Source organism: Oreochromis aureus, linkage group 3 (assembly GCF_013358895.1).
Source record: "Oreochromis aureus strain Israel breed Guangdong linkage group 3, ZZ_aureus, whole genome shotgun sequence".
Lineage (NCBI taxonomy): Eukaryota > Metazoa > Chordata > Actinopteri > Cichliformes > Cichlidae > Oreochromis > Oreochromis aureus.
Genome location: NC_052944.1, coordinates 46,452,381 through 46,466,834, shown reverse-complemented (window position 1 = coordinate 46,466,834; position 14,454 = coordinate 46,452,381). Strand labels below are relative to the sequence as shown.

General features: G+C 39.7%; 1 protein-coding gene across 1 annotated transcript; it reads left to right on the top strand.

Moving 5' to 3' along the window:
• Positions 1 to 11,355: 11,355 nt before the first annotated feature.
• LOC120439420 (tripartite motif-containing protein 16-like) lies at positions 11,356 to 13,816 on the top strand. Its single transcript, XM_039610384.1, has one exon. The coding sequence runs from the start codon at positions 11,808 to 11,810 to the stop codon at positions 13,239 to 13,241; it is 1,434 nt and encodes a 477-aa protein (XP_039466318.1). The 5' UTR covers positions 11,356 to 11,807; the 3' UTR covers positions 13,242 to 13,816.
• The last annotated feature ends 638 nt before the right edge of the window (positions 13,817 to 14,454 follow it).

Below are 14,454 nucleotides of genomic sequence, written 5' to 3'. Positions count from 1 at the left end.
ACAATACCCTGATGTTATAAAAGCAATCTAGAGTGTATTTTGGGTAGAGATGTACAACTGTTTTGCAGTTTGCACCTCTCCACGCGGCGTGCATTCATTAAAATCAATTGTTTGATTGACCTCTTCTGGACCATCATTGTTTTACTCTCGTCCTCAATTTCGAACCCGTAACATTTGGTGCATTGGCCGAGGGTTGAGGGAGAAAAGGTGGAGGTTGAGACCGAGAGGGTCCAAGGTGCTCAAACAGGCAGACACGAGTCAGTGGTCGAAGTGAGTGGACATAAGCCGGCTTATTCAAAGGTAAGGCACTACCTGTTGAATTATTTCCAAACAGTGCTGAATTGGTTCTGACAAAATTGAAAGTCTACTCACTGAAAATTACTGGTAAAGGTCTGTTTTGATTTTGGTGAAAATCTCATGAGAATTGAAGTTGAAGTAATGATAATGTAAGGTTAAGTGACAGTACTGATTAAAGGAAAAGCAGTTGGACTGCTACGAGGATTTAAATGCAGTTGGACTGCTAAGGAAAGAGAATTTAAAGTAGTTGGACTACTGAATTTAGGATATAGGTCATTTGAAATCTGTATATGGTCATACAGTTATAATTGAATATAAAGCCGGGCTTGGACACCGATATGGTGGGTTTGTGATTTTTGGGGTGTCTTCAAAATAATTAAATTGTATAGAACGGGACTCTGGGAGTCTAACAAGTGCATTGCTCAGACGTAACGGTTGCCAAGGTCAAGGACGCTTAGACCTTGTCCTCAGTTGAGGGATAGTCAGTTGGTCACTGTGGAGCTTGGGGCACTCCAGAATAACTAGTGGTTGGACCACTTTGCCGTCCGGGACGGTGGTTTGCACTTTTTTGGTCAGTAGAAACCGGGTTTCGGGCGTCTACCTTTTAACTTAAAACTTCAGGGAAGCCTGGGATGTGAAATGTCCCCAAAACAGAGCTTTTCGGCAGGGGTTGAGTTGGTTGACGCTTTTAAATTGTGTAGGGTCTTAGATATTTGGCCACGCCCGGGGCGAGACTGGTTACAATTGATGACAAAAACTCAGGGAGTTTATCGGTCGGACCGTTAATTTAAAAATTGTCTAAATTGTGTAGGTTTTGAAATGAGAGGCCTAAAATCTGTGCAGTTGTAATCATAGGACGTCTGTGTAAATAGATTAAGAGACTTGTCTGAGTCTGAGAGTCAGGCTGGTATTATTTTAGATTGTGTGTGTGTGTGAGAATGCAAATAAGGCAGCTGAGAGGTCCATAGAGTATGAGGAAGTTAATAGGGACTGCTAGACATTGCTGGTGCATGTACTTAAGACGCTGGTTTTGTTTATTACAATATGTAAGTAAAGTTTTATTTCTTGCCATGACTGTATGACTTTTTGAGGGGTTTTGAGATAGGATACATAAACTGTTGATACTTAAGACCGTTACCCGGGTTCTGAGAACTGAAATTGAATTTGAGATAATTTAATTAATAAATATGTCTGTAAGCGATGTGTGTTTTGGGGTGTCGAAGTAAGATGTTTTAGGATTTTTAGATGGGTTTTGTTTCAGTTTGAGATGATATATACAGTTACATTTTCTGTGTGTGTGTTGTTGAGTGACAACATGCGCAGTTTAAATTGGGCGCTGTCCCTTCCTCTTTTTAGTTTCAAAACACAAAGGCTGTTAGATTAAAAATTACTTTGTGAGGAACGGTTTGACTTTTGACTAGGGAAATAATATGCTTACTTTTGGGTCTATGAAGATATTTGACCTTCAGTGATGTTATGAGAGGTTTCAGTTTTCTTTTTCTTTTTTCTTTTGACTTGCTCTTTCTGATCATGGAAGGCATGTCCAAGATACTCGTATGAAAGCGTATTTTGTGTGATTTTAACTGTGTGAATGCTGTCAGTATTTGATTTGAGTGACTGGGTGATTTGTCTGAGTAAGTGAAAAGGGAAGTTTGAGAGAGAAAGGCAGTGCGTGTGAGACGATTTATGGCGTCTGAAAGAGGTTAGAGCATTTAAAAGGTGTGTATGGAATAAAGGAGTGTGAAATATATTTCTTGTGTGATGAAAAGTAGGATGTGCTAAAGTTTGAAAGTGCTTTTAATTCAAGAAAACAAAAAACAAAGGAGTTAGATTAGTTTGAGGAACAGGAAATATGGCTCTGTGTACCGAGGCTGCTGCAACAGGAAGTGTGTGTGTGTGTGGGACAGGAAATGCATGCCCATAAAAGGAACTGAGTGTGTACAGAAAGAACACAGAGAGATAGATGAGTTAACTCTAGGCACATGAAGCAAATGAAGCCTTTAAGGAAAAATGCATATATTACTAATTATATGGTTTAGTGTGTCAATACAGGTGGGCGTCTTTCAACTTTGCAACTTTGAGTTCAGCAGCAGAAAAGTAGATTAAAAGAATTGGGAGAAAATAAGCCAGTCTTTGGCTCGAAATTGTGCAGCTTGAGCTCTTACTTTGTCCTTGACCCGAGAAGAAACGCAAAGGACAGTCAATTTCCTGATGAAGATCGATAGAACATCGTGGATGTGAAGAAGTAACGGAAGCTAAAAGACAGTGCACGCGAAAGCAGTAACACTGACAACGACTGATGAGTCCAGCAGCATGGAAGAAAGCACGTGATGCAACATGCATGCTGGTGAAGAACAGCGTGATATGTCTGCTTGAAGGCACTGACTGTCATATTTGCCAAGCTTGGAGCAATCTTGGAAGAAAAGACTGAAAAGATGAATGGAGAAGAAAACAGAGCAAATGAAAATAAGACTGAAGGAAGAGGAAATACTGAAAGATCAAAACAGAGAAGAAACCGACTGTGTTTGCTGGGGCTCTGAAGCCCGAACAGGACACTGTGAATGAAAAAGGACCAGTGAGAGATGAAGCTGGACGAGTTGGACTGCGAGAAGATAGGAGATGATTGGATTGAAATTGAACCCTGAACCCATGAATTGTTTAGGGATGTCCACCATATCACAGCAAAGAGGTAAACAATACAAAAGGTAAAGATAATCAAAATAACTGACAATTATATTAATGAATAGAAAACACACATATACCAATTGTTACATGTGAGATTATTTTTGAAACGAATCAGAAGTGAGATAGTTTGAATCTAGAGCTCAGTGAAAAGATGCATAAATTAAATATGAATACATGAAAATGCAATGAATATATAAGGATGCAATGAAGAAAACAGCTTACACTGCATTTACATGACCACATAACGCAAGGAAGAACACGCTTACATACATGGCATAATTGGTATTTTTGACTAGAAAAGAGAAATGGGTCGTTTAGGCGTCCGTGATAATAATGAAAATGTTTTAGTTTGTTATTTTTAGGGGTAAGCAGACCTGGACCAATTCTCCAGATCCAGGAGTCGATGAAACTACAGGTTAACATGAATGGATATGTTAAGGCAAGTTTCTGGTTGAATTGTTTACAGTGTCCAGGAACCTGACAGCAAGCCCTAACTGGTGGTGGAAGACCAGCAGGGCTGTGATTTAAGGTGGGGAAGTAAAATTTGGGTTAGTGATTGGGGGACGGAGAAAACTGACTCTTTAACTGGAGAATGGGAAAGTGTCTGTGAGACTGTGAAGCCATATATGCAAAATAGCACACACAAACATACGCAATGAAGATCGGCTTGCTACTTGTATGAGTGATAGAATGGTGTGAATGTTTAATAAAGTGATTAAACTAGTCTAAAAGGGTGACTTAGCAGTGCTTTTGCACTGAGTGATCAAAACAAGTGATTAGTATAGAAAGAAAATGAAAATAATTGAATAGTGGCATGAGGTTTAAAAAAGTATTTCTTTTGCCAAGTTAAATTGTTGAGATATGGCTGAGTATGGAAAAAGTTTGAGAGCTTGTGTGAATGTGGACAGAGGAGCTTGCTGTGTGTGTGTGATTGAGGCCTTAAAGGAGGGGTAGATTGTTCAGAGGTGCAAATTTGATTAGGAGGTTTATAAATTAGTGTTGACACATTGTTGTAAGATCTTAGGCTGAATCTGAGTATGGTAAAGTGCCTAAAGGGGGATATTGTTGTGTACGAAACGGTGCAGCTTTTGGCGAGGTTTTCAGTGTGTCGAACGGGTGAAATTTCAGATTGTTGAAGATTTTTGAGGTTGTTGTTTTATTTTTAATAGAGGGAGTTTTGATAAACATGGACATGTCTAAAAGGGCCCATAGTTTTTATAACAGTGCACTTAGAAAAAACCTGTCAGGTGATTTTGTTTTGTACTTTGATGAGCTAATAATCAGCTCTCTTTTTTCATTTTTGTTCCTCTTTTTTCATTTTTGTTCTAAGCAGGCCCGGAAGAGAATGAACCGACGGCGCTGACAAAATTACCAAGTACGAAAATCAGGTGGGCATTACAGAATTATAATTGATTACAATCAGAGACTGATTGGCGGCAAGTCTCTGTCTAAAAATGGATTGATCGATTCAATCCAGTCAAAACTATAGAGAACTATTTTCCTAAAAAGGAAAACGAAATAAAACAAATGATTGAGCTCATTTTGCTGATGTGGAGCATCTGATGACGTGCGCAGAGGGCTGCAGATCAGCAAAAATATCACGTGTGAATGCATGGGAGTGAATGTGAGTGATGGGACCAAGAGGGGAAATAAATAACAGGTTGACAAACAGGACAACTGGGAGACTTAAATCTGGGGATGCTGATTTTGGGATATTGATGTGTGCGTTGAGAAAATTATTTACTGGGGTTGGATTATGTTATTACATTATAGAATGCTAAATGCTAAAAGGGAAACATTGATGTAACTTAAGTTACCATGAACGGAGGGGACACATGATCAATAACTGTTCTGTGTAAGTTTATTTTGGGTTATAACACAGGTTGGATCATCAGTGGAGAAAGTGAGTATAAAAGGTGATGTTCTGGTTAACACACAGGCTTTTGTTTATAGGACGTTTCAAGGATGCAGGCTGTGGATGGAGCCAAGAAAGGATTTGACATGATGATTAATTTGATTTCATTCCTTAAATACAGGTTTGAAGCTCCGGAGCATTTATGCCTAATATGATAGGACTAACCTTTTTCTTTTAATTTCCTAAGCTTGAGTGAAGGATTTTGAGTTTGTAACACATGAGATGTGTCACAAAAAGGGGGGTGTTAATATATGCGATTAGCTACATGAAAGGTGCTCTTTTAGGGGTACTAAGCAAATGTCTACGTGACCTTTACCTAATAACCTTTGTGATGAGAAACTTGTTTACCGACTTGCTTTCTTGTAGAACATACAGACTTAGAAAAGGGGAACCTCAGCTCTGAGTTCTGAGAATAACTCTGTTAAGTGGACAGGAAACACGTCGAGACAGCAATATAGGGCAAATATGTTTGAGATTGTAATTAAATGTGGGACTTGAAAAGAGGAAGCAAATTTGGTACAGGACGTACTTGAAATGATCAGACGAGAGAAAGGAGAAGAACAGAGCACAAATACACCTAGTTGTTGATATTACAAAGAAGATCAAAAGCTTGTTAGACACAGGTTATAATGGAAGCATAAAAGGGATGAGAGGAACTTTACATAACATAGAAATCCTGCAACAATTCGTAAATTGCCCAAACACAGTGTTCAGACCGGATATGCGCTACCCGTTAAAGGGGGCGAAGAAATCAGGCCTAAGTTTGAAAAATGAAATGGGTTAACTCGATAGAGGATGTTTCCAAAGGTAGAGAAAATAATGTAGGACCTTTTACCAGGAGAAAGCTAATTGTATCTTTTACACTTTACAGTGTGCATTGAGGGAAGTCAGGAATAGTTTAAATTAGGATTGAAAAAATTAAACTAGGTGAAAAGGGGGTGTAGCAAGTAGATTTAGGGCAGTTCACAGCCTGGCGTAAACGCAAGGTGCTGTCACACACCTTAAGTTATTTGGTTGATTTATTTTATGACAAAATAATAATAAATAAAGAACAATACAGAATCCAAATCTGAACCAAAGAACAAAATAGTGAAATGTGGATTATTGGGTTTTTCTCTGTATATATGAAGTATTTGTAATGTGTATCTGCTAATGAAGGCTTGTAGAGGCCAGTTTATACTCACAAACAAGTGCTCAGCCAGACTGAAAAACAGGAAGCTTTAGTGCACAAGGCATATTAATAAATATAGACACAAAAGAGGAACTCCCCATATAAACAACGTTCAAAAAAATGTGAAGTATAAAGTACCGAAATAACACTATATAAGTCACAGCTGATGATTCTAATGTTAGAGAGCTCTTGCAACTGGCGTCTGAGCTGTGCAGAGGTCTCTCTTAAGACAGGTACTTATGTAGGTTAGCATGAGGTTGAGTTAATTTTATACACAATGCATAACTGTGCTTGTTTAGAGTTGATGTTCTATCCAAGAGGGTTTTAAGCTTCACTGGTGAGAGTGTCCAGGTGATACATGTTGAGGGAAGATGAGAACATAGCAGGTGAATTGCATGCACGCTTACAAACACACATGATTTAAATATAGGCCAGGCCAAAGGCCTGGACTTGATGCAGCTTTCAACTTTACAGCTCCTAACTTGCAGGAATGGCGGGGAGTGTAATGAATGAATGCAAAACATGCTTACAGACACAATCATGACAGGGGTTTATTTTACAGGGTAAAGGTGGACCACAGGTTGCTTTGTTTCTGCTTAGCGACTACTGAGGTAAATGGTGTTAAAGATAAATATGCAATGAGTGAACAGGAAATGTGTGAGGGTGAGCCGGGTGAAACAAAATGTTGTAGATAATGGAAACTTGTCTAACGGGCATTAACAGTAACCTTGGCATGTTATGTATATGCTTGAGGCCAAAAGAGGCGTAAATCCAGATAGAAAATTTTGAAGTGTGCTTTTTAGCGGAGATTTAGGCTGACATGGGGATGGTGTGCATTTTACTTGGGTTGTGTTTAATAAAACTAAAAGCGTTGCTCACACACATAAAGAGTATTGAGATTAAATAAAGTTAATATAATGGATAGAGCCCAGAACATGATAATATATAAGTGAAATCAAATGCAATGTGTGATTTCACTTTTATTGGGAAAATAATTAGCCAAGAAATGTGTATTGAACTCTCCACATACTTTGAAACTGCGCAACTCTGAGTGGGCAATGTAATGAAGCAACTGTTACATATTTGCATTAAACTAGCCAACATAGACTCACCACAAAATGATGTAGGATGTTGCCCTGCAGCGGGGCAGAAAATCATTTGCAAACCAGGGATCTTATGTTGATTATCATATTCTTACTTATGTACACACACACACACAGAAGGGAAAAATTTCAAAACAAAACAAAAACAACTTCGCTTAACCTGTCAAGCACAGGAGTAAAATAAAAATCTCTTTGGGCTCTGTTAAAATTTCTTTAGTAAAAGTGTAAAAGGCCAAACCTAGGAAGTTCGGCAAACAGGAAAGTTCCTCGAGTATCAGGAGTTAATAGTCAGGAAACATTTCTCACATTAACGCCTTATATCTGACAAATCATTGACTCATAGATGCAGATAGACATACAAGTGCACATACATCCAGATGTGCATTTAGACATTAAAAGTGTAGAGACATGTACACACAGATTGGCAAACCGGTACAGAGTCTAGCTGAAGAGCTTAACAAAGTAGACGTGGCAGTAGGGTTTGTGATTTTGCCTGATATGATATTGTGAACCAACTTTGAATAATGACAGGAACCTGAGATGAACACAGTAGGTTAGTAAGGTGTAGCAGAGAGAGGTTGTTTGTTTTTATCCCTTACAGGAGAAGATTTCCACTAGAGAGGGACCCAGAAAAGGAGCAGAGACCACTTAAGCATGAAGTGTTTTCAAGTGGGAGCTGGTGTTTTATTGCTGGACCACCTAGAGGACATGAGGTGGTTGTCGGATTTGCTGAGTCAGGGGGCGGCTAGAGAGGGTCAGAGCGAAGGTAGTGGACCTGGGAATAGTGTAGTGACGTCTTTGGAAGACGTCAAAAGGGGGAATTGTGGAATTACAGGGATTATTTTACATAACCATCATCTTATCATTGCATTAATTATCATTTCATCAAAGTGTTTATTGAAGTTGCTGGCATTATGTTATAATTTATATTATAGGGGTTATCATAATCAAATATTAACATTTTTATTACAGGTGCAGTTATAACTACTTTAAAATGATTGAGTTAAATATATATGTATCATAACTCATATGCTGAGTATATTGGTATAGTAAAAAAGTAGCTGAGCAAAGGCCTGAATGTATTCAGCTTCTTGTTGCATTTGAGTTTGCTTAGTTACAGGTGACGGAAGGATGTCCAGTCCATGGTGACCTCAAAGGCCTTAGGTCATCACCATGTTCGGAAGAGTATGCCACAAGGAGGAACCTCTGTGTTTGCATTTAATTCTTAAAATACATGAATGTTCTGTACATGCAAATTATGTGCTTGTAAACGCAAGAAGGGGCGTTACAATACCCTGATGTTATAAAAGCAATCTAGAGTGTATTTTGGGCAGAGATGTACAACTGTTTTGCAGTTTACACCTCTCCACGCGGCGTGCATTCATTAAAATCAATTGTTTGATTGACCTCTTCTGGACCATCATTGTTTTACTCTCGTCCTCAATTTCGAACCCGTAACACCATCCTTTTCTCAGAAAGAGGATCCAGTTTTACCAGTACATTCACCTATTTCCTGGTTCCTCCCCATCCCCAACTTCAGCTCAAGGATTAGTGTGGTCATTATAAAGTGTAAAGTAGGAGGTAAATTCACAACAACTCAGTATGATAATGGGACAGAAAAGAATGCAAGTATGCTACTTTTATTTCCTATAGAGGTCAAAACTCATCCCACAATTACAACTGCTGAGAGGAGAAATGGCACAGAGAGGAAATCAGTTAGGCACACTGAAATTCTCTTGTTCGATCTGTTTGGATCTACTGAAGCTGACGTGGCATGAGGCTGGAGCGGTTCTCCTGAACCCCCAGCTGACAAGGAAAGTTGCTGGAGGGGCTCTCCTGGGCCTCCAGCAGGAACAGGCAACTGGTGCAGTTCTCTAGAACCCCCAGCAGGAACAAAGGCAGGGCCAGCAGGTGCGGAGACCTCTGTGAGAGGCGGGGCCAACTGTAGCTGCACAGGCACACAGTTGGCTCAGGATGCAACAGCTGGGGCTGTGCAGTGCAAACAGTCTGTCCGGGATTTATTAGCAAGATGCAGTCCCCTGCTGGCTGAATGAGCTTACTAGAGCTTCCAGCAGAGGATGGAAGTGACTGAACAGGTGGCTGAGCAACTGAGCTGGTGACAGAGCTAATGACTAAAGTGGAAATAGAGCTGATGCCTGAGCTGAAGACTGATCTGAAAATTACACAGGCTATAGTGATTAAGGGCATGAGATGCAAGAAAGTAGAAAATAAAATCAGTCTTTATGCAGATGATTACTTTTTCTCCAACACTCACAAACCACTCTCATTGAGGTAATTATATAAATTCTTTCTCAAGAGTTTCAGATTATTCGATAGATTGGTTAAAATTTACAGTTCTCTCAATTAATTGCTCCTTTCATAACTCCTCTTCTATCCCACTGCTCTACTTCTTAGCAAACCTGCAACAAAACATACCCTCTTAGATGAGCCCTGGCTAGATGTAGAACAGGCACCATGCAATAATATAGAGATTTCAGACCTACCACTCATTAGCTCAAACATCAAACAACATGTATGCTTTAAAAGCATCAATAATAGCTCCTTTCTGACAGCAGAAAGGGGAACTGATATCTGGGAGTTTCTAAAAATAGCTGACTGTTTATTAATTCCACCCAAACATACACACTTTTGGTTCATCCCTGACATACTACAGAAAAATTATATGATTAACTTCCCAGGTTGAGGCTGTAAAGGAATTAAATACTTGGAACATATCTTAGAAGGAATAGACTTTATTCCGTTTGACAGACTAGTTATGCTACACGGGATTAACAAAAAAAAAGATTTTTAGAACATCGAAAAAATTAAATCTATAATTAAAAAGAAATTTAAGCCTAATTAAGTTAAATTACAAACACCACCAAGTGTGGTACAATTCCTTTATCTCAAAACCCCCAAGTTACTGTCTAAAATATATAGGACATTCTCCAAAATAGATGAATTCCCCAATGCAAAATGGGAGGCAGATCTATCAGTCAGCTTAGACCAAAACCTCTGGTCTCAGATATGTTTAAATCCTTTAAACTGATTAGAAATCCCAATATTAATTTAATTCAATACAAAATACTACACAGAGTGAACTATACAGGTCAACTGATGTTCAGGGTTTTATGTTTTCCAACAGCTGTTCACACTGTCAAGGGAATACAGCTGATGATTACATGCACACTCTTTGGTTCTGTCCACCAGTTCAGAGGTTTTAGCACCGGATATATGAAGGCTTATCAAGTTGTCTGTAATTTAACATTCCAGCCTCCCTTTTAGTTTGCATATTGGGTGAATTAGATAATGTCACAACAGAAATGAATACAGTCCACATGGCTCCCACTGCCCTATGCATTACCAAGAAGACTGTCCTCATAAAAATAATCTTAATTCTAACCAATATGGATACCGTTAGATAGACTATATTAGTCCTGTTGCAGCCTCTGCTGCCACATTAGATCAATCAGGCGGAGAGAGGTATGGGGTCTTAACACACCCGTTTTTTGTTCGCAATCTGAGTCAGAGGTGCTGAAAGGAGGAACTGGCCAGGTGGTCGGGGTCTGGGCTGGTAGGCTTCCCTGCCACTGCAGGAGATGGTGCATTGGTGGTTCTAAGTGTCCGGGGCTGGCTGCTTGGGTGTGTATTGACTCCGTCCTGGTGAGTGCTTGGTGGGGCCTGGACCCCATGGCTCTTTCTTTTCTTTTTTTTCAGCAGGTGTTGAAGCAGATTGTCAGTGTCTTTTCTCTCTCTATCTCTATTCTCCTATTTTTCTTTCAGTTTCCTTCTGTTGATTCTCTTCCCAACTTCTGTTTCCTTTCTCTTTTTCTTTCCCATACCCCAGTCCTGTCCATTTTGATTGTAACAATGTACAATAAAAAAATGAAGAATCCTAATAAAAATCTACAGTACAGTACAGCAAAAGCTGTGCTGGCCACTTAGGAAAACAAATCTGCTGGGCATTTTTCTTGGCCTTCCAACAATAATTCTGATTGCTACAATGCCGGAGAGGACAGGCAAAAAAATAAAATAACATAAATAAGTAAATATCTGGGTCTCATCTTGCTACAGCAACATCTCTTACTGACTATTAAAGCAAAAAATAAAAAAATTGGACAATCATAAAAAAAACAGGGTTATCCTAGCCAGCATATGTCTGCTAACCTAACCCTGTTGTATATATGATTTCATTAATACAGCAGGCTATGCCTGCCTAGAAGCTGGTCATGTGACAACAGCCATGGGAAATTTATGTTCACTGTTCATTAATATTGTATTTCTTTGTTCATGTTTATTTTGTTTATTAACTTAAATAGAAGAAAGTGTTAACAAGCTTAAAAGTTGAGCTGAGCGGTAAATAATTAGGGTTAAACACACAGTATCGCTCTCAAACTGCTCCTCTTCCTGGAATGAAGCACAGCCTGATAACCCTCCCTCTTCTTCCTGCTCTTAAACACAGCACCTCCTCTCTGTCCACGTGTTTCCTCGTTCCCTCCCCTTCAGATTTGCACTTTGTGGTGAAGTGTAAGAGCTGACATTATCGGCAGAAACACATGTTGTTGAGATCAGCGGTCAGACTAGTTTCACTTCTACAGAACAGAAACTCACACAGTCGCTGACACTGAGCGGAGAAATGGCACAGAAAAGAGTTCAGCTGGACCGAGAAACCTTCTCTTGTTCCATCTGTTTGGATCTACTGAAGGATCCGGTGACTACAACCTGTGGACACAGCTACTGCATGAACTGTATTAAAAGTTTCTGGGATGAAGAGGACAGGAAGGGAATCCACAGCTGCCCTCAGTGCAGGAAGACTTTCACACCGAGGCCTGTCCTGGAGAAAAACATCATGTTAGCAGCTTTAGTGGAGCAGCTGAAGAAGACTGGACTCCAAGCTGCTCCAGCTGATCACTGCTATGCTGGACCTGAAGATGTGGCCTGTGATGTCTGCACTGGGAGGAAACTGAAAGCCATCAAGTCCTGTTTATCTTGTCCAGCCTCTTACTGTGAGAAACACCTCCAACCTCACTATGATGCAGCTCCATTAAAGAAACACAAGCTGGTGGCCCCCTCCAAGAAGCTCCAGGAGAACATCTGCTCTCGTCATGATGAGGTGATGAAGATTTTCTGTCGTACTGATCAGCAGAGTATCTGTTATCTCTGCAAAACAGATGCACATAAAGGCCATGAAACAGTCCCAGCTGCAACAGAAAGGACTGAGAAGCAGAAGGAGCTCGAGGTGAGACGACTAAACATCCAGCAGAGAATCCAGGAGCGAGAGAAAGATGTGAAGCTGCTTCAACAGGAGGTGGAGGCCATCAATGGCTCTGCTGATAAAACAGTGGAGGACAGTAAGAAGATGTTCACTGAGCTGATCCGTCTCATCCAGAAAAGAAGCTCTGATGTGAAGCAGCAGGTCAGATCCCAGCAGGAAACTGAAGTGAGTCGAGTCAAAGAGCTTCAGGAGAAGCTGGAGCAGGAGATCGCTGAGCTGAAGAGGAAAGACGGCGAGCTGGAGCAGCTCTCACACACAGAGGATCACAACCAGTTTCTACACAACTACCCCTCACTGTCAGCACTCAGTGAGTCTACACACTCATCCAGCATCAATATTCGTCCTCTGAGGTACTTTGAGGATGTGACAGCAGCTGTGTCAGAAACTAGAAATATACTACAGGACCTTCTGAGAGAGGAATGGACAAACATCTCACTGACAGTCACTGAAGTGGATGTTTTACTGTCACCACCAGAGCCAAAGACCAGAGCTGGATTCTTAAAATATTCACGTGAAATCACACTGGATCCAAACACAGCATACACACATCTGTTATTATCTGAGGGGAACAGAAAAGTAACATTTATGGAACAACTACAGTCTTATTCTGATCATCCAGACAGATTCACTGTATATTATCAGGTCCTGAGTAGAGAGAGTCTGACTGGACGTTGTTACTGGGAGGTGGAGTGGAGAGGGGGAGCAGTTTGGGTAGCAGTCACATACAAGAATATCATCAGGGCAGGGTGGTCAGATGAATGTTTATTTGGATACAATGACAAATCTTGGACATGATATTGTGGTACAAACAGTTACAAATTCTTTCACAACAAAGTCCAAACTGTCCTCTCAGGTCCTCGTTCCTCCAGAGTAGGAGTGTACCTGGATCACAGAGCAGGTATTCTGTCTTTCTACAGCGTCTCTGAAACCATGACTCTCCTCCACAGAGTCCAGACCACATTCACTCAGCCGCTCTATGCTGGACTTTGGCTTTTAGATTATGGAGCCACTGCAGAGTTGATTAAAGTCAAATAGAGAAGACAGGGTCATGTTGATCCCTGACCATTATATGTACTTGTGTAGTTTCTAAATGAGGCTTTACATTTTAGAAGCTGAGCTAATATTGCACTGATTCAAATTGTACTTACATTTATGGGCATTTTTTATGATTATGTAATTGTGCTACTAACAATCAGTTATTGTATTTAGAGTAAAATTATTTAAAGCCATTTTTAGATGAAAGGTTTCTACTTGATAACTACTTGAACTGCTTTGTTTGAATTTCAGAAGATTTGGCAGGAATTTTCCTTTTAGGCATTTCAGTTTTACAATCCAGTCTTTGGAGGAGAACAAATAAAATCTAAAAGTGAGCTGTAGTGAGTATTGATTTCTTCTCTCAGTACATAAGATAACCAGTCCCAGTTCAAATCTGTTGCCAGAAGACTCATTAAAATCATGGTAGATAGTTACTTGGTATCTGATGCTTTCAAAAAGCCTAGTTTGGAACAAAGGTTTCTGATGTTTAGATGAAGAATACCTGGACCAGACGTGAAAACCAGTTAAAAACAGAACATTGATGAGAGCAAACAACAGGGGCATGATATCAGCAAACATTATGGTTTAAAATAAAAAATAATAAAACTCCAATAAAATTTAGGCAGATTTCTGCTTCTTACTCGTCTGCAACACATCCACCATGTTTCAAATATTCCTGCTGTTTTTGCGCTAATTTTAGTTTCTGCTAGCAGGACGTTCATGTTGAACTCAGTGAGTTTGATCTGAATTCATATGTGAGAAAATGATTACACACAAATGAACCTGGAGCAAACATTAAAATGAGCAGAGAGACTGAAAGAAAAATTGATCACAGCTTTATATATTTGTGATAATGATGTGAAAGAAAAATGTTCAAAGAATAATATTAGTAATATAATTAATTATGTTACTGTCTCTGCTTCCAAACACTGCTGCTCTTCCTTATTTAATGATATACAGCAGAAGAATGCAT